This window comes from Thamnophis elegans, chromosome 8, assembly GCF_009769535.1.
Source record: "Thamnophis elegans isolate rThaEle1 chromosome 8, rThaEle1.pri, whole genome shotgun sequence".
Classification (NCBI taxonomy): domain Eukaryota; kingdom Metazoa; phylum Chordata; class Lepidosauria; order Squamata; family Colubridae; genus Thamnophis; species Thamnophis elegans.
The window spans coordinates 55070863-55094420 of NC_045548.1; the positions used below are offsets into that span (position 1 = coordinate 55070863).

At 41.2% G+C, this 23558-nt stretch overlaps 1 protein-coding gene across 1 annotated transcript in view; it reads left to right on the forward strand.

Annotated features, from left to right (window-relative positions):
• The window catches only part of LAPTM4B (lysosomal protein transmembrane 4 beta), a 49824-nt gene extending 31119 nt beyond the window's left edge, over nucleotides 1-18705 (forward strand). The window contains exons 5-7 of the mRNA XM_032223466.1: nucleotides 4319-4417; nucleotides 10967-11062; nucleotides 17736-18705. Of these exons, the coding sequence (XP_032079357.1) occupies nucleotides 4319-4417; nucleotides 10967-11062; nucleotides 17736-17813 (273 nt within the window). The 3' untranslated portion in view covers nucleotides 17814-18705. The remainder of the gene's footprint in view (nucleotides 1-4318; nucleotides 4418-10966; nucleotides 11063-17735) is intronic.
• Nucleotides 18706-23558: the final 4853 nt, after the last annotated feature.

A 23558-nucleotide genomic window follows, 5' to 3' on the forward strand; every position in this document is an offset into this window, starting at 1 on the left:
TCTTGGCGGACAAAGTTGCTCGGTTTCGGTCGGACTTGGACTCCACCACAGTAGATCCAGCCGAGACACAGGGGGATTACTTGGCAAGCCATCTCTGGGTTGAGTTCCAGGATGTTGCCTCCGGGGATGTGGACAAGGCCATTCGAGCTGTAAGTGCCTCCACCTGTATTTTGGACCCGTGTCCCTCCTGGCTAGTTGCCAACAGCAGGGAGGTGACACATGGCTGGATCCAGGCGGTCGTGACCGCCTCCCTTCGGGAGGGGCACTTCCCCGCCGCACTTAAAGCGGCGGTGGTGAGACCCCTCCTGAAGAAACCATCTTTGGATCCAGCCATTTTAAACAACTATCGTCCTGTCTCCAACCTCCCCTTTATTGGGAAGGTTGTTGAGAAGGTGGTGGCCTTTCAGCTTCAACGGGCCTTGGAGGAAGCTAGTTATCTTGACCCCTTCCAGTCCGGCTTCAGACCTGGTTACAGCACAGAAACCGCTTTGGTCGCATTGACCGATGATCTCTGGAGGGCCAGAGATGGAGGCTATGCGTCCATCCTGGTTCTCCTTGACCTCTCAGCGGCTTTCGATACCATCGACCATGGTATCCTTCTGTGACGACTGCGGGAGGTGGGGGTGGGAGGCACTGTTTTGCAGTGGTTCTCCTCTTACCTCTCGGACAGGTCGCAGTCGGTGTTGGTCGGGGGGCAGAGATCGTCCCTGAGGCCCCTAACATGTGGGGTGCCGCAGGGCTCGGTCTTATCCCCCCTAATTTTTAACATATACATGAAACCGCTGGGCGAGATCATTCGGAGGCACGGGATAAAATACCACCAATATGCGGACAATACACAATTGTATCTGTCCGCCCCGTGCCAACTCAATGAAGCGGTGGACGTGATGAGCCAGGGCCTTGAGGCCGTTAAGAACTGGATGAGCGCTAACAAACTGGTACTCAACCCGGACAAGACCGAGTGGCTGTTGTGCTTCCCTCCCAATAATTTGGCTGACATTCCAACACTCAGGCTGGGGGGTCAAATTTTACACCCCTCAGACAGGGTCCGTAACTTAGGAGTCCTCCTGGATTCACAGCTGACTTTCGACCATCAGCTGTCGGCTGTGACCAGGGGGGCATTTGCCCAGGTTCGCCTGGTCCGCCAGTTACGGCCCTACCTGAAGCGGGAGGCTCTCGCAACAGTCACTCGAGCCCTTGTGATCTCTAGGCTGGAATACTGCAATGGGCTCTACATGGGGTTGCCCTTGAAGAGCATCCGGCGACTGCAGTTAGTCCAGAATGCAGCCGCGCGAGTGATAGTGGGCGCACCGCGGTTCGCCCACATTACACCCATCCTCCGCGAGCTGCACTGGCTACCTGTCGGTCTCCGGGTGCGCTTCAGGGTATTGATGACCACCTTTAAAGCACTCCATGGTAGTGGATCTGGATATTTGAGAGACCACCTTCTGCCGATCACCTCCCTCCGACCGATTAGATCGCACAGGCTGGGCCTCCTCCGAATTCCATCCGCCAGTCAATGTCGACTGGCGACTACATGGAGGAGAGCCTTTTCTGTTGCAGCTCCGACCCTGTGGAACGAGCTCCCCGTTGAGATTCGTACCCTCACCACCATCCAGACCTTCCGCACAGCCCTCAAGACCTGGCTCTCCCAGCAGGCCTGGGGATAGGTTTCCAATTTACCCGCCCGAGTGTTGACTGTTGAATGCATGTTGTGGTTTACCATTTTATTTTGTTCACTATTGTTTGTCTCTTGGTACTGCACCCCCTCCCCTTGTGATTGTAAGCCGCCCTGAGTCCCCTCAGGGAGAAGGGCGGCCTATAAATCTCAATAAAATGAAATGAAAAATGAAATGAAATGAAAAAATGAAATGTTGGCTAGCCATTTGTCTGAGACACTATAGGGTTTCCTGCCTAGGCAGGGGGTTGGACTAGAAGACCGCCAAGGTCCCTTCCAACTCTGCTATTGTATTGTATAGTGAGGGGAGGAAAATCACCTGTGCTGCATGATTGAGATAAGCTAGAAAGCAGGAAATAAACGACAGGATAGGGCAGGGATGGGTGGGTGGGCCCAACTGATTGTCAGTGATACCGGTTCAATCGAACCAGTCCAAACTGGCTGAATGCCACTTCTGGTTGTTAGCCCCCTTTTTGAAGTAGCTCATAACTTTGAACGTTGTAGTTGTAAGTTGAGGACAACCTGTAGACAAGAGCACCGTCTTCATAATGCATAATCTTATATCAGACTCAGGATGCAAAAAAGGATTTTAAGTTAAAACTGGCTTGGAATGAATATTAGGAACAATAAGAGCACTTTGATAGTAAGGCCAATGACACAAAGAAGTGAAGGCATGTTCAAGAATGTGTCAGAAATGCTTTAATTTAGATTGTTTCATAGGGAAAGTGGTGGGACTTAATGCTCTTAACAGCCTTTTCTAATTGTGTGATGAAAATGAAGATTATATATGAGTTTTATACTTTCACTGCATAACTTGTAGAAAGAATTGGGAGTAGGATATATGGTTCTCTCTGCTTCTTTATTTTATTGTCAAAACAATCTTTGGGGGCAAATTAGATTTAGAGAAAGCGACAATCGCAACATGGTCTTAGCTGGGTGGAGAGGTAAATTCCTGCCCAATATCCTAATTGCTGAATTCTAGCCACAGCTTAGTGAATAAATCACAGCTGCCTAGATTTATGCAACAGATTAAGTCAAAACCAAACAAATTACAATTTGGTGTAATTTATACAATGTGTAAATCCAGTCTATGACTCATAATTAATTCAACACATGGAAAAAAACTTTGTAGCATCCAGAAAACTCTGCTGGAGTTTGATGTTTAGTTTTGCTGCAAATTGAATGTTATGTATACAAGATGCCCAAAGTTCTATGCAAATGTCAATTCCATAGGCACCATCTTTTCTTGTCTTCCTATCCATTCATATAATTATGTAAATATGGTCCTTATAGGACTGTGGAGATGATTATTCCTAGTGTGTGTCAATATTTTTACCTGAGAAGGTTGAATTATGTTTCCAAATTAAGTTTATGGTTCTGAAAACTTATTTTCCTCCTTTGTATACTGACTGCTAAATCTCCTTGTCTCCCTAATCTTTTCTCCTTGTTTTAACAGGTTACAGGTACATCTTGATTTATGGCCTGTCACTTAGTGACTGTTCAAAATTATGACACACCTACCTGGGGTACTTACGACCCAGATTATGTTCTAATGATTGGCCCCCCAGTTTTATGACCACACTTCATGTGCTTGGTAACCAAGCTGCATTTATAGCCATTGGCAGCAGAATTAGCAATAGCAATAGCAGTTAGACTTATATACCGCTTCATAGGGCTTTCAGCCCTCTCTAAGCGGTTTACAGAGTCAGCATATTGCCCCCAACAACAATCCGGGTCCTCATTTTACCCACCTCGGAAGGATGGAAGGCTGAGTCAACCCTGAGCCGGTGAGATTTGAACAGCCAAACTGCAGATAACAGTTAGCTGAAGTGGCTGCAGTACAGCACTCTAACCACTGCGCCACCTATAATTGTGTATTATAGTATCGTCTTTATTGTCGTTGTACAAAATAAATACAACGAAATTGGTTATTACAATGTATTACAATGGTTTTAATGAAAACCAGCATTTACACCCAGTTTTCTGTGAAACCGACCCATAGCAAGCCATGGGTTTGCTTAATGACCATGACATTCATTTAATGATCTGAGAGGTCACTTTATGATGGCAGCATTCATTTAATAAGCCCCTGCAAAAAAAAAGGCCATAAAATATGATTGATAATGTTACCGACTTGTTTTACAGGCCACATTATGTTTGTAACTTGAAGACTACCTGTATCAGGTTGGAGACTGGAGATTGGGAGTCCCTCGGAATGTAATTTTATAAAATCCACTTCAAGCTCTGTGAAATTGATGAGTAGTAAGAAAGAACTTGAAAAGCAGCTTGGTGTAGTGTTGAGGCATTGGGCAGGAAACTGGCAAACTGTGAGTTCTTGTTTTGCCATAGGCATGAAGCCTGCTGGGTGATTTTGGGCTCGTCACTTTCTTTCTAGCAATGGCAACCTACTTCCAAAAAAACCTCCAGGGATTGGTCCAGGCAAACACCAGGAGTCAAAATTGACTTGAAGGCAGACACGTATAAAAAAACCCTGTTCTGGTAGGATGACTCTGAAGTTGTAAAATATCCCTCAGTTTCATGGGATACAACCATGTTAAATGAAGTTTATGTTGTAAAATTATTTTAAAAAGAAAGCAGAAAGTTTGATGAGATTGCTAACAATTTCCTTCTAATTTTCAGCCTGCAAATTTCCCCTACAAGGAAGATATTATGTCAATGAATTCGATCTGCTTAATTGTGATTCTTCTCCTTTGTTTAAGTATCACATTGGCTTTCAAGGTAAGCATAACATATTTTACTCACCCGAACAATATAAACTGGAAACAATATGAATTAGAAAAAGGTTTATTGTTTGCTTGTTTGTTTATTAAAATTATCTGCTACCCAGTTTACTATCAAGTGAATCTGATAAGCTTTAGGATGTCTAAATTTAGGTTGCCCACCATAAATCGAAGTGGGCAAGAGCAAAAGGGAAACAACTCTTAAACCAGTCCTCTTTGTTGAGTATGGACATGCACAGGGACTCTGCAGCCAACATGTGCCAATATGCCCACAGAATCTTCCTTGGTGCCCCTTTGTCTTCCTGTCTCATCTGATTTGTTTTTTTGACTATTAAAGATTCTTCTAATTATGAAGGGAATATTGGAAGTTGAGGTGCGGCACAGTGAAATGCCAGCCAATGGCAATCTTATAGAAGTCTAATTAGCAGAATTATAAAATAAAAATAATGATGGACAGCATCAAAATGCTTTCTTTGAAAGCAAGGGTAGTAAGGAGTTTGTCAGGAAACTAATTAGCTATTTTCTGCCTCTAGATTTTGCTCAAGAAGCTGTCAGACAGAGAGCAATGTACAACTGTAATTTGCAGATATTTGAAAACTTTTAACACTTTTCTCCAGTTTGTTTTTGTTTTCTGTCCTTGGTTCTCATGACAAAATGATTAGTGCAATAAATGTATAGCCCCTTGTGATTTCTCTTTTCTTGGATGCAAGTTATTAAGAATGAAAACTTCTTATGTATCTGGATATGATCCTTCTTCTGATGCAGAAGGTTTAGATTTCTTTGCAATACGCTGTTGGCTGATTTGGTATTTAGGGACTATAAGGTTCATTCATTTTCCATCCTTCCGAGGTTGGTAAAATGAGGACTCATATTGTAGGGGACAATACACTGACATTGTAAACTGTTTTTCAGAGTATAAGACACACCTTTTTTCCTCAAAAAAGAGGCTGAAAATCTGGGTGCGTCTTATACACAGAATACAGCAATTCTTTTCCTCTCGAAGCCCCGTCCCTTCACCAAAATGGCCATGCATTCCCTTATGGAGGCTTTCAGAGAGCTCCTGGGGGCTGGGGAGAGCAGAAATGAGCACAAAACGGGCCATTTTTGCCCCCCCCCCAGCCCCCAGCAGCACTCTATAAGCCTCCATAAGGCTATGCATGCATTTGTTTGACAAAAAACAGGGCTGTTTTCGCAAAGAATGGGGCGTTTTTTGCTTGTTTTTGCCCCCACTCCCCAGGAGCACTCTGCAAGCCCCCCCCCGGCTATTCATGCCTTTTGTGGGGGGAACGGGCCCATTTTTGTGAAAAACGGGCCATTTTTGGAAGGTTTGCAGAGTGCAAAAACTTTTTTTCCCCTTTTGGAAAGCTTTTTAACTGATTGATGAGAATTAGATTGATCAAGTGCTGTGCCATCTCTTTCTATTTCTCTCTCTATCCTACCTATCTACCTACCTACACTCTCTCTATCTCTCCCTTTATCTACCTACCTACCTAACTACTGTCTCTCTCTCCTACCTACCTACTGTATTTCTCTCTCTTTCTCTCCCTGTCTATCCCTCTATCTACCTACCTATTTTTTTTTTTAAATTGTCTCTTCAAAACCTCGGTGCGTCTTATATTCCGGTGTGTCTTATACTCCAAAAAATACGGTACTATGGGGCAGTATATGAGTCTAAACGTTATTGCTATTGCTATAAATCTCAACTCTTATTCTCATCAGAATTACTCTTAAAGTCACTTCCCTTCTATTTTAGTGGTTTGTTCCAGGGTTGGGTTCCGGCAGGTACTACTGGCTGTTCGCTCATGTGCGCACTGTACACTCTTGATGCGCATGTACAGTGCAATTAAAATTGTTCTGCGCATGCACAGAATTGAAAAACAAGATGGCGGTGCCTATGGCGCCACCCAGAAAACTGGTTCAAGGGTTTGGCAGGCCTGGTTCCAGCGACCCAGGTTGCCAAACCATTACTGGTTCGGCCGAACCAGACCGAACTGTTAAGAACCCACCACTGGTTTGTTCCAATTTTCATTTGTTTCAGTATCATTCAGTTGTCTGCCATCAGCTGATTTCTTGGTCATCAATACAGTATCTTGAAAAGTAATTTTGAATTAAGTTTTGATAGATACTTGATTTTCAATGACGATGAAATGAACTCCTATATATATTGTGAGTTGTGGAGACGAGGAAATCTTTACTTTTTGATATTAAAAATATTTTTAAATTTTTATTATCATTTAAGGCATTTATTGAAGACTTGTGCTGTGTTAGAAGCCCTTTAAAGCTTTGTAAAACTAATCGCTGGAACTTATTAATCTTTGGCAAGACGTGCAGCCCTGTTTTGTGGTTTCCTGTACATGGAGTTCTTTTATGTTTGGCCATCCTTACTTTTTTTCCCAGCAGTTTTAGAAACTTCCCCCACATTGCATTTGCTTAAACCAAAAATGAATGACTCCGTTGAGCTAGTATATGCTGATTAATGCAATATATATCATGTTTAAGAGATTACTGTAATAGTAACATTTGCAAAGGCAAAATGTTAGAAAGATAGAAAACCATTTCTGTTTTAGAAAAGGGAGAAAGCTATAAATAAACCCTCTAACCTTTTAAATTGACTCCTGGGCTTCGTTAATAGAATGTTCAGTTGTTTAGAATGGAATGTAAGAACAAGGAAATCATACTTAGTTATGTTTTAAAAAGTTCTAAGGGTTATTGTTAAATGGGATTGTTCAGATTAGGTCTGTCAGGTCTCAACTGGAGAGCCGGTTAGGTATTCTACCATGTTTCTCCAAAAATAAGACAGGATCTTATTTTCTTTTGACCCCTGAAATAAGCGCTTGGCCTTATTTTGGAGTAGGTCTTATTATTTTTGAGGTGCAGGAGGCAGCAAGCATGGTCACCTCATGGCTGCTGCTGTGTTGCAATATTTTCGAGGAGGTCTTATTTTGGGGGAAGGGCTTATTTTCGCACATGCACTCAAAAGCCCGATTGGGCTTATTATCCGGGGAGGTCTTATTTTCGGGAAAACAGGGTAGCTAAAAGTACTAGGCTGGAAACTGAGAGATTGTGAATTGCAATCCTGCCTTGATCATGAAGTCAGCTGGGGAACCTTGCACCACTTACCCTCTCTCAGTTTTACCAAGGAAGCAATAATGGCAAACCACTTCTGAAATCTTGCCAAGAAAATTGCAGGGACTTATCCAAGTAATTGTCAGGAGACAAGATTGACTTAAAGGCATCCCAAAAAGATCTCAGCTGTAAAAAAAATTTAAAAAAACAACGGCTAAATGGCAGCAAACAGTTATATGAGTTTATATATTTCTTTGCTGCCATTTAGATCTTATTTTTGTTAATGTTTTTGTAGAGGTTATACAAAGGTTATGTACAGACATGCAAAGCAAACTGCCATATCTTAGTAACCGATTACCTCAACATCTATGAGCTCACCTAATTAGTGGAACCAGGCACTACCAGGGAATTACGTGAGATCCAACCCTGGCTGGGATGGTCTCAGAGATTGACAAGGAGAATAAGCCAGTAATATGCTGTTGCTACCTATGCTCTTGCTTTGCTTGTTGAAACTGTATAAAAAGCCAAATAAACTCTGTGTAAGGCAGACAGACATTTTGGACACCTGCTCTGATGGATTTCTGAGACCTACAGTTCTGAGACAATAGCTGAAGTTCAGCGAAATCAATGCAACTCTCAGGTTCATATGCTTTCTGTCCTCTCTCTCTCTCACACACACACACACAAACACACATATACACACGTCCTAAATATCCTTTTAATGTAAGATATTTCAGACATTCCTACTTTTTTTATAGGGTATTCTGGGTGTTTTACCTTAACCCAGGCCATACACAGCAACCCAAAACTTTGAATATAGCACCCTGAAACCTCCAAAAATTACTATTGAATTGTTTTTAAAGTGCCAAAAGAGGAAATGCTTGGAAATTGTAATTGGGGTAGCTATATTTACTTTAGGTTAACTTGAAATATTTAAAAAATGAAATCAAATTTACTTGCTGCCCTGGTTTCATACACTATTTTGGGGTGCACGTGGTTCCTAGCAGTGGTGTATTAACCATTAAGCAGACTAAGCATGTGCTTAGGGCACCAAGGGGGCACCACAAAGTTGAGAAAGAAAACAAAACCAATGAAGATTTGTACAGTATGTATAAAGGAGGGGGGCACCAAGATTTGTCAGTGTTTAGGGCACCAGTGAGCCTTAATCCTCCACTGGTTCCTAGAATGTATTTAAAATCCAAATGTGGCTCTTAGTCCCAAAAATATTGTGCTCCTGTACTACAAAAAAAGTCAGCGTGGGAGACTGGCTGATTGAGAACAGCCAATTAAGGCTATTGGGTGAGTAAATAGAAGAAGTGAGATTTGAAGCAAGGGTTTCATAATTCCAAAAGAGCCTTTCGTTATTATGCTATACCAACCATCTTTAGAGGTAGAATCTTAAAAAATTAATCTGATCTCTACTGCTGGATAGGAAAAGTATGCACTATAAAATCAGTTCATGACAACGTGTAGATCTTTCAGCAGCCTGAAAGTTTTTTAAGGACAAATCTGCAGGAAAGAGGTGGACAGAAAGAATTTTCATTTCAGTATTTATGTAAATAGTGTTTCCGTGTGCAAATCTCCAAGGCACTTGGTTTTGCCAGCTTTCTGGATTTAGTTAATCATATTCTCAGATACATGTGCTAACAGATGGTTCTACCAGGTGTCAGTTGTGAGCAAACTGCGGGTGTGTTTTTTTAAATAATAAACAATTGTGACCCTGGCTTTCAAAGAAAAAGAAAGATGTAGATTTGGAGTGATATGACTGTGCACATTTTTATAACTTTTTAAAGTGTCTGTATATTCCCTTAGCTCTGGTTTATATCACCACATCTCATTCATCTAGACTTGCAAGCAAATTTATGACGAGATTAATCCTGACAAAGAAATATTTGAAGCCTTGATATGCATGTAGAATATGAAGGATAATATCCAGATGAATTTTCGAAGAGAACACTACACTTTTTTTGTGAGCAAAGGCACTTGTCTACAATGATTTAAACCAGGGGTCCCCAAACCTTTGGACCTCAAGGACCACTAAATTCATAATTTTAAATCCTGCAGATCACTAATATGAACTGCCTAATGACCGGCAGGGTGAGTGTGGCCAACTTCATGTCACTCACATCGAGGGATGCCGCGCTGGCCTCTACTCGCGCCTCCCCTCCCAGCTACTCCTCGCCTCCCCACCTGGGCTCCTTAGGCTCAGGAAGCAGTTGTTGGAGCTAAGCAGAGTTGGCAAAATAGCTGGTTCACTTCAAATTGGATCTGACCAAGAAGGAGGCTCAGCAGAAGCATCTCACTGAGGACTACAAGCATAGGGTTTCCAAGCAGAGGGAAGACCTGCAGGAATCCAAGGCCAGGTACTGGCTCCTGGACATTCAGAGAGCTGAGATGGCCAGCCAGTTCCAGGCCATGATGCAGTCCCACTGGAACAAGCCCTCTGGCTCTTCACTACCAGCAGCACTTCCCTCCAGCCTTTGCCCGAAGTCCGGCACCAGGAGGCTGAAGCAGACCCCAACTCAGAATTCCAACCTATACGAAAAGACCCTGAAGGGGGAGACTGTGTGCAGCAACACAAACATTCATTGCAAGTATCTGGCTCAGGGGCTGTAGTTTGTGAACCCCCAGTTTAGTGCAATATAAAAAATGCCAGTTGGTGACTTCTGATTTAAACAGTTGTTTTGCCATTTTCTCTCCCAACATTCGAAACTTAGCCTATCCCAATTTCTAATTTGTCATTTTAAATATCTTTTTTTCCCATAAATTTACCGTATTTTTTGAACTATAAGACGCACTGGTGTATAAGACGCACCAAGATTTCGAAGAGGTAAGTAAGAAAAAAATGTTTTTGTCCTCTCCGCCCCCCAGGAGCACTCTGCAGACTGCAGTAGGGTTGGGGGAAGGCAAAAACGCCCCTGTTTTTCACCAAAACGGGGGCATTTTTCCCTTTCCCCAGCTCTGCTGAAACCTGCAGAGTGGTTCTAGGGGGTGGGGGAAGGCAAAAATGCCCTGTTTTTGTGAAAAATGCCCCCCCCTTTTTTTACAAAAATGGGAGGCGGGGGCGGGGCTTTGAGAGGTCAAAAATAGCTGTATTCAGTGTATAAGACGCACCAACATTTCCATGCTCTTTTAGGTGGGAAAAGGTACGTCTTACACCCTAAAAAATACAGCGACTACTTTAAATAAGTACAAAACTGTTCCAGTGAATGGAGAAGAGCTTTGGGAGTATCCACACTAACCAATGTTCTGCACAGTTGGCTTTTGGAAACGAGACAGAAAGAAAAAACAGGGATCTCTTAAGCAACATATAATATATGATTCAGCTTCTCCAATTTGAGCGCCTTCCCTGAGGTCTTCAGCCAGCACAGTCATAGCTGAAGGTACCAAAATTTAGGAAAGCTGCACAGGGTTGAAGCAATTCAGTTCACAGCTCAACACATCTTGTCTTCTCCCTTTTCTCCACCCTCTTTCTTTCCAGGCTTACTTGATCAGTTGTGTATGGAACTGTTATCGCTACATTAATAACAGGAACAACTCTGATGTCCTGGTCTACATCACCACTAATGACACAGCGGTAAGTTTTGTTGGCGTTGGCTGGAGCTGTGAGAGGTTCCTGGGTTTAGATGAGAAGGCCTGTTTTGAATGGTACAAAATCCAAAGGAGTGGAAATCTTCAAGGTTGCAACTTTGACCAGCAGGGCTATTGCTTTCCTGGGTACTTATCGGGCAATGATGGGCCCCTATTATTATGCTGAGAATACAAGTTGCCCAAGTCAGATATCACTTTCTCTATGCTCTGGTTTCACCAAGGAAAAACCAGCTAAATTCATTTCTGGAGAAACTTGTCTGTGGTTTTTGGATAATGTGCATTTCGGGATATTAGCAGGGAATGCTTTTGCCTTCCTGTTGGGCTTCTCAGAGATACCTTCTTGTCAGTAAGTTCATGTAGGTAAGACTTGATTTTAATCATGGTTTGGTAAATAGTCCCAAATTAGTGTTGTTTCAATACTCCACTTAGACATGAATCTTAGGTTATAAACCACAGTGGCTCATAGTACATTAAATCAAAAACAAATGTATATTATGACTTAGATTGGTGTATGAATCCAGATCTAATAGGGTTCTTTCAGTGGTCTTGTATTTACAGTTGCATTGTTCAGGGATAAAGATATATTGTCACCTGCCAAGATGTGTCCTAGCTTGTCCCCATGTTGACCATCCTTGTGCTGCTTCTTCCCTTACAAGATTCTCTTTTCTGCATGCTGTTATTTAGCATTTTCTAGTGAATTACCTGTTGGATGCCTTTTATTATTTTATTTTATGAACTATTAGAATTAGAACAAGCCATCATTTGACAAAACATCGAACTAAATTTTCACATCTTAATTTGTTCCAACCTTGATGCTGATATAGATATTGTGGTAAATGGGTCTTTAAAAAAAAAATCTTATATTGAGCAGACTGAACCTTGTGTTTTCTAGAAACATTGGCGACCAGTTTGGGGATATTAGCTTATGAATCTGGACTGGACTGTCAGTAGGTCCTACTTCCTGTAAGGACCACCACCTGCTCACCTTCTTCTCTGAAAAGATTTAGTTTCTCATCGCGAGAAATCTTAAACAAAAAGTGCAGCATTAATGTGCATTAATGCAATTGAATCCTTTTGCTTTAATTCTCATAACTATCCACACCCTGATATGAAACGATCCAGGAACATAAACTTTTTCCGTTAACTTTTGCTCTGAATTAGACCCAGAAAATCCATTTCTTGGAGGTGTCTTTTAATGATTCCCAGATGAGCCTGCCACAGTAGACTGTATATTTTATATCACTTCCCCTGATAATAGCAATAGCAATAGCAATAGCAGTAGACTTATATACCGCTTCATAGGCCTTTCAGGCCTCTCTAAGCGGTTTACAGAGAGTCAGCATATTGCCCCCAACAATCTGGGTCCTCATTTTACCCACCTCGGAAGGATGGAAGGCTGAGTCAACCCTGAGCCGGTGAGATTTGAACCGCTGACCTGCTGATCTAGCAGTAGCCTGCAGTGCTGCATTTAACCACTGCGCCACCTTGGCTCTTAAGTGTATGCTTTTTGTCTAGAGAGAGCTCTTTTGTTTTCTAAAAGCTAATACTGTCAAATATGTGGGCAGCTGTATATTCTCTCACACAATAACTGTCTTCTGAGGAATGTTTTGGCAACACAAAGAATTTCAAAGCTATAAATTATCTCTGGGCAGTCCATTTCCATTTGTAATTGCTCCAGAGTGGTTTCTAATGGCAATGCTCATAGACAAACATTAAGGTTGCTTCCTGCTCAGTTAAGCAGAGAGACAAACTGAGCTTGACTATTTGACAGATGATATTTTATTGAGAAATAATTCCAGCTGCTCCTTAGTAGATGTGTTTCAGGGAGACTCTTGAAACCGTGTTCTAAGTCGTAAAATATACAATCATTTTTTTTTTGTTTATTCATTTACTTTACTTGTATGGTACCTATTCCCAGATTCTGGGGTGGCTCACAACATATAAAATGATTATCCCAAACCCTCAAATAGATATAACAATAAAAAAGCAAAACAAAAGATAAAAAAACACATTCAATTACAACACACCATTCAGATTCTTCCAGGTTCAATCCAGGGTATATATTCTATGAGCCGTCGTGGCTCAGTGGTTAAAGGGCAGTACTGCAGGCTACTTCTGCTGACTGCTGGCTGACTGCAATTTAGCAATTCAAATCTGTAAAACCGTTTAGAGAGGCCTGTAAAGCACTGTGAAGTGATATGTAAGTCTAAGTGCTGTTGATATTGAGGTAGAGACCATTGTGTCCATTGTGTCTGGCCATCACACGAAGATTCAGATAGTTTGAGTGCATTGTAAAGTTATAAAAACAGATTAATTCAATAAAGAGTTGCAGCTGTTTCTTTGAGTCATGGTGGCGCCGTGGTTGGAATGCAGTACTGCAGACTATTTCTGCTGTCTGCCGGCTGTCTGCAATTCGAATCTCACCAGGTTCAAGGTTGACTCAGCCTTCCATCCTTCTGAGGTTAGTAAAATTAGGATCCAGACTGTCGGAGGCAATATGCTGACTCTGTAAACCGTTTAGAAAGGACTGTAAAGCATTGTAAAGTGGTATATAAATCTAAGGGCTATTGCTATTGCTACTGCATAGGACAGAACAGATAGGCCTTCACAATTTTGCTGAAGCCCAAAATGGACAAACTGACTAAATCTCTGCCAACAGGATGCAAAAAGGCAGTTTTAGATAGCTAAAGGAGAGGAAAGATCTCTAAGGCATTCAAAGTGTAGAAGTCTCTGGGCAGATCTCTTGTCACCAACACTGAATGTCAGTGCCCCTTCAGGAACAACGAGAACCACTGCAGAGCCATGCCTACAACTCCAATTGCTCAGAAGTGGCCCAGGAATCTCTAACACAGTTGAGGGATTTAAAAGCTGCTGAGAGATCAAGGAGGAACAGGAGGTTTGCATTCCTCCAAACCTTAATGGATTTCTGGAAGGCTAATAGAATTGGAACTAATTTCACCTCAGAGAGAATGGTGTTCCAGAGGATAGGAGTCACAGCAGAAAAGACTCATCTCCTGGGTTCCAATAACACCACTCTATTAAGTCTTAGTACTGCATCCAGTTTTTGTCATCACACTCTAAAAAAGATGTTGAGACTCTGGAAAGAGTGCAGAGAAAAGCAGCCAAGATGAGTAGGGGACTGGAGACTAAAACATATGAAGAATGGTTACAGGACCTGGTCATGGCTAGTCTAGTAAAGAGAAGAAGCAGGGGAGACATGATAGCAGTGTTCCAATATTTGAGGGGCTGTCACAAGAGAGGAAGAGGTCAACCTATTTTTCAAAGCACCTGAAAGGCCAGACAAGGAATAATGGATGGGAACTGAACAAGGAGAGATTCAACCTGGAAATAAGGAGAAATTTTCTAACAGTGGGAACAATCAACCAATGGAACAGCTTGCTTTCAGAAGTTGTGGGAGCCCTCAAGAAGAGACTGGACTGCCATCTGTCAAAAATGATGTAGGGCAGTGGTGAAATTCAAACGTTTTTATTATCGGTTCTGTGGGCATGGCTTGGTGGGTGTGGCAGGGGAAGGATACTGAAAAATCTCCATTCCCACCCCTCTCTGTGGCCAGCCAGAGGTGGTATTCTGAACTATTCAAAATTTGCGCTACCTGTTCTCCAGAACCTGCTGAATTTCACCTCTGGTGTAAGGTCTCCTGCTTAGGTGGGGGGTTGGACTAGATGACCTACAAGGTCCCTTCCAACTCTGTTAATCTGTTCCATCAAAGGGAAGAATGTAGCAGATGGAATCTGTAAGATATTTCTCCTGCTGGACCTAATGGGATGGATAGATGTAACCCAGGAGAGGTGGTCCCTCAAATAACCTAGTCTCATGCCATATAGGGTTTTAAGGATCAAAACTAATACCCTGGATTGAACCTGGAAGCAAATACAGCTCACAGGGCAGAGGTCTAACATGTGCTGTTCTAGGGGTACATGCAACTGCCCACGCCATCACATTTTGCACGAACTGAAGCTTCCAGACCAGTGGTGGGTTTCAAAAATTGTTCGAACCTACTCTGTGGGTGTGGCCTCCTTTGTGGGAGTGGCTTGCCACCCATGTGACCGGATGGGAGTGGCTTGCCACCCATGTGACTGGATATGAAAATGCCGACGACACTTGTCAGAACCACCTTAAATTACCTCACATACAGCACTGGCATGGATAAGAATATGATGTAAACTTGTTTTTTAAAAGGCATCTTTGGTTTGCGTTAAAACAACTTCAACACGTGCAATGTTCTGATTGCACCACAACCGCAGTAGTCATCCTTACCTTTCACAGAGGCACTGAGTTTTATAAATATGAGCATGATAGTGTAGAATAATCATATCCAAGGACCAGTGGTGGGTTTCAAAAAAATTTGGAACCTCTTCTGTAGGTGTGGCCTGCTTTCCGGATCCACTGGTGGAACCTCTTCTAACCGGTTCGGTAGATTTGACGAACCGGTTCTACCGAATAGGTGCGAACTGGTAGGAACCAACCTCTGTTCCAGGCTCTCTTCAAGGGCAGCCCCATGGAGAATGCATTACATTAGTCCATTCTAGAGGTAACCAGGAGATGAGTAACTACGCATAGAGCCTCATGATCCAGGAAAGGGTGAAACTGGCACTGAACATGAAGGTGTGCAAAGGTACTCCTATCTATGACTGTCATGTGCTTCTTGAGCAGGTGTCATGAGTACAGAAGGACCACAGGATTGTATACCAGCTGCAATTTCATCCAGCACCAAAGATGGTAAAGTCCCAGGTCCAGAAGGTCCTAAAACCCAAAGCCACTCAATCTTGCCAGGGTTTAGCCAAAGCCTGCTGTCTCCCATCCAGACACAGAGCTTGGAAATTAACAGCATTGTTTAATTCACTGGGGAGATACATAATTGAATATCATCAGCATATGGATGATACACCATGGTATCGTTAACTTGCATGTTTGCTATTTCAGATAGCCTTATCATTAGCACTGGAGAGGCTGGAGTTAACTTAGCAGTCAGTTCAATGATTTGCCATTCCACGTTTGCATTGTGACAATGTTTAAATGAGAAATAATTCTGCTTCCTGCTGCTCCTAAGTGCTTGTTGCAGATGTGCTGGTGTAAAAAGAATGTTTCTGTGATTTAACAAAAGAAAAGAAAAGAAATCCACAACCAATGTGTGGAGTTTTATTTGAGCCAAATTCATTGGTTAAAACATATGTATGCCTTTAGGAATTGCTGTTTGCTGTAATTCAATTTGTTCTTAATCCATTTTGGAATTGTTCCATTGAGTCTTATTTTATTAATGAATGATGCTGCAAATCAGTTTTTGGTTCCATGGCTCCAAAGTTATACATGTATCCACTAAAACAACAATTGCCAATGACAATGTAGAAAATACCTCTTTTTTGTCCCATTTCTTTCAAAATTCCTGAAAGTGTGAGATCTGTTTTAGGAGGAGTTTTAAAAAGTAATAGTTTGTAAACAAGAGTTGAAAATACTCCGAAGTGGGAAGAGTTGTAATAAAATGGTCTGTGGGTATACTAAAATATGTTTTTTTTCTTAAAAAAAACATGTATCTATTATTTTTCCTGTTAAAAGAAATATCTCCCTTGTAAAAGCTGATTGTTTTTAGCCCACTACATGCTCAACATACAACCACAATAGAGACCAGAATTTCTATTGCTAAGCAAGACGGTTATTAAATGAATCACGCCTCATTTTGCAACCTTTCTCTCCCCCCCCCCCCAGTCGATAATTTAATCACTGTGGTTGTTAAACCAAACCAGCTACCCTCATTGATTTGGCTTGTCGGAAGCCATTTGGGAAGCTTGCAAATGGTGATCACATGACTCAGAAGGATACAACCATCATTAATACATGCTAGGTGCCAAGCTCCCGGATTCTGAGCACATGACTCTAGAGATGCTGCAGTGGTCATAAGTGTGAGGACTGACTGTAAGATGCTTTTTTCAGTGTCTCAGTCATCCAAGTCATGGTTGCCCCCTAAGGTGCTTTTTCAGGAGGCAACTGGACTTTCTGGTTTTTCTTTGAAAACATTTCTCTTCTTATCGATCTGGATACTTGAGAGACTGCCTGCTGCCAATTACCTCCCACAGACCCATTAGATCTCACAGGGTTGGCCTCCTCCGGGTGCCATCTACCAGCCAATGCCACCTGGCTATTACCCGGGGGAGGGCCTTCTCTGTGGCAGCTCCGGCCCTCTGGAATGAACTCCCCGCAGGGATTCGGGCCCTCACCTCTCTCCAGGCCTTCCGAAAAGCCATCAAAACCTGGCTTTGCCAGCAGGCCTGGGGATGATGAGTTCCCTCCCCTATTGACATGTATGGTTGTGCGACTGTTGTCTACTTTTATTATTTGTATTTTGTCTTTTATGTTCCCCTTTTTTTCCCCCCTTGAATTGTTCGCCGCCCTGAGTCCTCCCGGAGAAGGGCGGCATACAAATAATAAAATACAATACAAATACAAAAAGCAGCTTTGGGTCACTTTTTTCAGTGCCATTGTAAATTTGAACGGTCACTAAGTGAATGGTTATAGGACAAAGACTACAGCTGGCTGGGGAATCCTGGGAGTTGAAGTTCACAAGTCTTAAAGTTGCACGGTTGGACACCCCTGTTTTAATCCTACAGTTTTCAAAACCATCTTGCTTTCTTTCTTTTCCTCAGGTGCTGTTGCCATCATATGATGACTCTGCAAATGGCCCAGGGAAAGATGCCCCACCGCCTCCTTATGCAGCTGCATAAGTGTGATGTGTACCTAAAAAATCAATTATACTATTTTTCAGATCATCCAAGCAATATATCCTTTCACTTGCAAGATGGACCTGCAAGATCCCAGATTTATTTATAGATTATTTTCAAAATCTGTTTTGTGTTTTCTTGTTTTGCCTAAAGCATTACTGAACTGGCTTAATTTAGCAAAGTATACTATAATCGCATTGTAGGGTTTTTTTCCTTCATGTAAGATGTATTTTTATTCCCGCCACACCTAATGTGGAAGTTTTGCTAGTTTAAATGGCAGAATTTTCAAGTCAGTTTTAAGAATCGTGTCTCAATTTACAATCCTCAACTGGATTTAGATTTACCTTTCCGTTAATCTAGATCAGGAGTGGGTTGCTTCCAGTTTTACTACTGGTTTGCAACCCGCGCAACATGTACGCTGCACAGGTGTGCGCTGTTCAATGTAAATTGTTCTTCGTGCATGCGCAGAACAATTTACAGTGAACTGCACACAGACAGTCACTAAAAACCAAAATGATTGGGGCACAGTGGTGGTGAGGCAACCAGTTTGGCGGCATGGCAGGCCTGGATCGCTGCCGGTTCTGCAACCCAGGCCTGAATTCCACTATCGGTTCGGCCGAACCAGGCCAAACTGGGAGCAATCCACCTCTGATACAGATACAGGCAAACTATAGGTCACATAATCCTCCCCCATCTTATATCACAATGTGGCTATTGGGTAGCAAAATAGCCAAATTTCAAAGGAATTTCAGACTGTAGGGTTTGTAAGGATAGGAATAAAGTTATCTATCTCCCTCCCGCATAAATAGGGATTTATGAGGCATGGTGGCGCAGTGGTTAGAGTGCAGTACTGCAGGCTACTTCTGCTGAATGCTGACTGCTGGCTGCCAGCAATTTGGCAGTTCAACTCTCACCAGACTCAAGGTTGACTCAGCCTTTCATCCTTCTGAGGTCAGTAAAATGGGGACCCAAATTGTTGGAGGCAATATGATGACTCTGTAACCCACTTAAAGAGGACTGTAAAGCACTGTGAAGTGTTATATGTCTAAGTGATATTGCTATTTATGTTCCTTTCTTACTCTAACCATCCCACCCCCCCCCAAACAAACAAAAAATGGAACATTACAGTCCTCCTAATCCAGAATGTTTCATCAGCCTGATGTTTCCATAAAAATTGAACCACAGTTCTCATTATCCCTAGCTGTAATAGCCAACCACTGTACCAGCTGAAGGATATGAAAATGGTGCAATTTAAAATAATGGAAGTGTTTCAGATTGGGGACTACAGATCAAGACTTTTAATCTACTCCCAAATTAAACAATTCCCCAATACAGTATAATGCTTTAGATTTCTTAATCGTAAGGTCAGACTCTTAATTTTCCTGCTATCCCAATTCTGGTAACAGTGTTTTGTCTACTTAAGCAATTTCTACTGAAGTAATCCCGCTCGGCAATTACGAGTGCTGGAAATAAACCATTTTTGAATGTCATTGATTTCATGGATTTTTGAACAATTTTTTAACACACACACCCCAATTGAACTCAGGGGTAATGCTTGTATCTACTGTGACTCTGTCACTTTGTGCAAATAAAAGCTAGTTGAAGAGTCAGTATTTCTGTGGTATTTTGGGAAATTTAATATGCCTTTTTCTACTAATGTTGGTTACATCATTCTGTGTGTGTTCTGTTGTCTGTTTTAATATAAGAATTTAACACTCCGATTTGGGTAACTCCAGCGTTAATGATGTCTGGGACTATGGCAAATTTATAATAATAATAATAATAATAATAATAATAACAACAACAACAACAACAACAACAACAACAACAACAACAACAAACAACATCTTGCCAGTAGAGCAAAAAGGCAACAAAAGAAGGAGCAGGGGCACAAAAGATCAGCTTCTAATTGATAAAATGATATTAGAAAATTGTAAGAACAGAAAAATGAACTTGAATATGGTCTGGATTGATTACAAAAAGGCATTTGACTCACTGCCACATAGTTGGATCATAAAATGCTTAGAAACAACTGGCATTAGAAAAAATATTACATCCTTTACCGAAAAGGCGATGAAACAATGGAGAACTGAGTTGGCGGTAGGGAATGAGATCTACGGAATGGTTAATATCAAGCGAGGAATTTTCCAGGGTGATTCACTTTCACCTCTTCTCTTCATCATCGCAATGATCCCACTATCAGTAATCTTAAAAAAAATGAAATTAGGCTACTAAACAGCCAAAGAAGCTGAAAAAATTTCGCATTTACTATATATGGATGATTTGAAACTCTATGGAAAGTCAGAAATAGAAATCCAATCATTGACAAACACAGTCCGAGTATTCAGCACCGATATTTCAATGCAGTTTGGCATGGAAAAATGTGCCACTGTATCCATAAAAAAGGGCAAAATCACTGCATGTGAGGGAATTGAAATGCCCAATGGCCAATTAATTAAATGCAAAGAAAATGAAGCCTACAAATACTTAGGCATTCTGCAGTTGGATAACATCAAGCATGGAGAAGTAAAAACTATTGTCAGGCAAGAGTACACCAACAGAGTTAGGAAAATTTTAAAATCTAAATTGAATGGTGGAAATACAATCAAGGCCATAAATACCTGGGCAATACCAGTTATAAGATACACAGCTGGTATAGTTAACTGGACACAAGCTGATTTGGACCTTTTGGACCCAAAAACCAGGAAACTAATGACAATGCACTACAGTTTACATCCACGTGGTGATACTGATAGACTATATTTGCCCCGAAAATCAGGTGGCAGAGGATTATTACAAGTGAAGCAAACAGTTGAAGAAGAAAAAAATGGACTGGCTGATTATTTAAAAGAAAATCAAGAACATCTATTAATCGAAGTAAAGAACAAAAATCTACTGAAGGCTCAACAGACGAAACAAGAATACAGAAAAGATGTGATAAAATCAAGAATGGAGAGTTGGCAGAACAAAGCACTGCATGGCCAATTTCTGGAAAAAATAAAAGATAAAGTGGACAGTGAACAAACTTGGTTATGGTTAACAACAGGTACATTAAAGAAAGAAACAGAGTCACTAATCCTGGCTGCGCAAAAACAAGCTATCCGCACAAATGCCATTAAGGCCAAAATCGAAAAATCCTCTGATGATGCCAAATGCAGACTTTGCAAAGAAGCTGATGAAACTGTTGATCACATACTCAGCTGCTGTAAAAAAATAACGTAGACTGATTATAAATTGCGGCATAATTCAGTAGCACAAATGATCCATTGGAATTTGTGCAAAAATTATAATATCAAAACAGCAAAAAACTGGTAGGAACATCAGCCTGAAAAAGTTACCGAAAATCAGATGGTCAAGATCTTGTGGGATTTCCGTATACAAACCGACAAAATACTGGCGCATAATACACCAGACATCACACTGGTTGAGAAAAATAAGGTCACAATCATAGACATCGCAATACCAGGTGATAGCAGGGTCGCCGAGAAGGAACATGAAAAAATCGCAAGATACCAGGACTTAAAAATCGAAATTCAACGACTATGGCACAAACCAGCAGTGGTAATTCCAGTGGTAATTGGCACACTGGGTGCTATTCCAAAAGCACTGGAATTACATTTAAAACAGTTAAAAATTGACAAAATCACCATCAGTCAAATGCAAAAAGCCGCACTGCTTGGATCTGCACGCATATTACGAAAATACGTTACGACGTCCTAGGCCCCTGGGTGGGGCCCGACTAGTAACCAATGCCAAATCCGGCGAAACAACTGGCCGCTGTGATACAATTGTACAACAACAACAACAACAACAACAACAACAACAACAACAATAATAATAATAATAATAATAATAATAATACGTTACGACGTCCTAGGCCCCTGGGTGGGGCCCGACTAGTAACCAATGCCAAATCCGGCGAAACAACTGGCCGCTGTGATACAATTGTATAATAGCACTGTTGTTGTGAATAATAATAATAATAATAATGCTTTCAGTCATTATCATATCAACAATCCTAGAGGGTAGGCCATTATTTCCATGGCTAGTTTAATTCTTATAAATAAGCCTTCATGACTGAGTCAGCACACAAACTGACTAAAAGAATAAGTAAATAACATTTGTGGTTCTTATCTGGGACCCATTAAATCAGTTAGACATAAGCATGACTGTCTTGAATCCTATTGATTTTAAGCCTATGTTTCTTAAACATACCAGTATAGATTTACTTGAGAAGCTGGCGTATAGTCACAAAGCTATAAATCAGTAAAATTGCTTATTTTTCATTCCTTTAAAAATGGAATCCCTCTCACTTTTTTAAATGAGTCATGCATTACATGAAGCCATAGTTTGCTTAAATGAACCACAGCTGGCTGGGTTTGTGCAGATGACAACATTAAGAAAGTTATATGTGGGTTACCGCAATGCGTACACTAAAAAAGAAAAAGATTATGAAGAAACTAGGGACATTTGTTCCTCTATTTGGCCAATGTTTAAAGCAGATTACATATTAGTCTCAACCCAGCTGTTGAAGATTATTAGCCTATTGGTAGAACACATGTCTTAAGTGCAGTAAGTCAAGGGTTCAGTCCTGGTTACATTCACATAAACTTCCATTTCCTCCAAAAAGTTTTTGAAATGAACTGAAAAACAGGATTGAGGGTAATGAAAGTAGCAAAGTGGAACTGGAAACAAAGCAATTTTCTCCTCCTGGGATGATGTAAAGCAGGGGTGTCAAACTCACGGACAACACATTATCATCATGTGATGTATCACGACTTTTTCCTCCTTCGCTATACCGGTGGTGTGACCAACGTGTGATGCATCCGACCCGCGAGCCACGAGTTTGACATCCCTGATGTAAAAGAAAGAACTGATCAACACCCCTACCTCCAGTGCAGGCTATTTCTACTGTATGTACTGATGTGCTGATTAAGCAATGAAGTGAGTCCTACTTGCTAAATCAATGCACTGACAGGGAATTTTCTACATAAGAAGTTGTTTTATTGTTATGCAAGTCACTATTACACTGGATTACGCTTTACAATCAATTTGAATTCCTATTTTCTTTAGTTTTGGTTTACCTGCTGGTCTGGATTATTATGCTAAGGGTTCATGTTGGTTTACTGTTTTTAATTTGTGACATTTTAAATCATCTATGAAAAACAGCTATACATACTTTTGATTCAAAACTTGTGGTAAAATGATCTCCAATAAAAGGATTATTTCCTCATATCTTTGTATGATTTACAGCATTTTTTCAATAAATTCCATTATTGGTTCAAGTATCAGATCAGAAATATTTGCGTTTAAGATCTACTCAACTCTCAGCCAATGAGTGAGTGCTCTGAGATAGGGTGATTTGAGGCCTTTCTCAGAGTTGGGTTGTTAATGTAAATGAGCTAAAATTGTCCCATACATCAAATTGGCTCCTAGAGGGAAGATGGCATAAAAATGTAAAGTCAATTCTTATGTTTATGTAGATTTATGCCCCTTCACCAAACTTTTATTTCTTTCATTATTTCTCTCCTTTTCCATTTCCATTGAAATCAATATTGTTTTCAGGAATGGCGGCCAAGTTGTTCACAGGAGGGAGGAGTGAAAAAAGTCAAGATGGCAGCCTCTATTGTACACTACCTTGAGGAGGGGGTCATCCCCCCCTCTCAATCTATTCACAATTTAGGCTGCTCCTGAAAGCAAAGCTAGGGAACAAATAAGTTTGGTTAAAAAACCAACTACTTTTTTTTC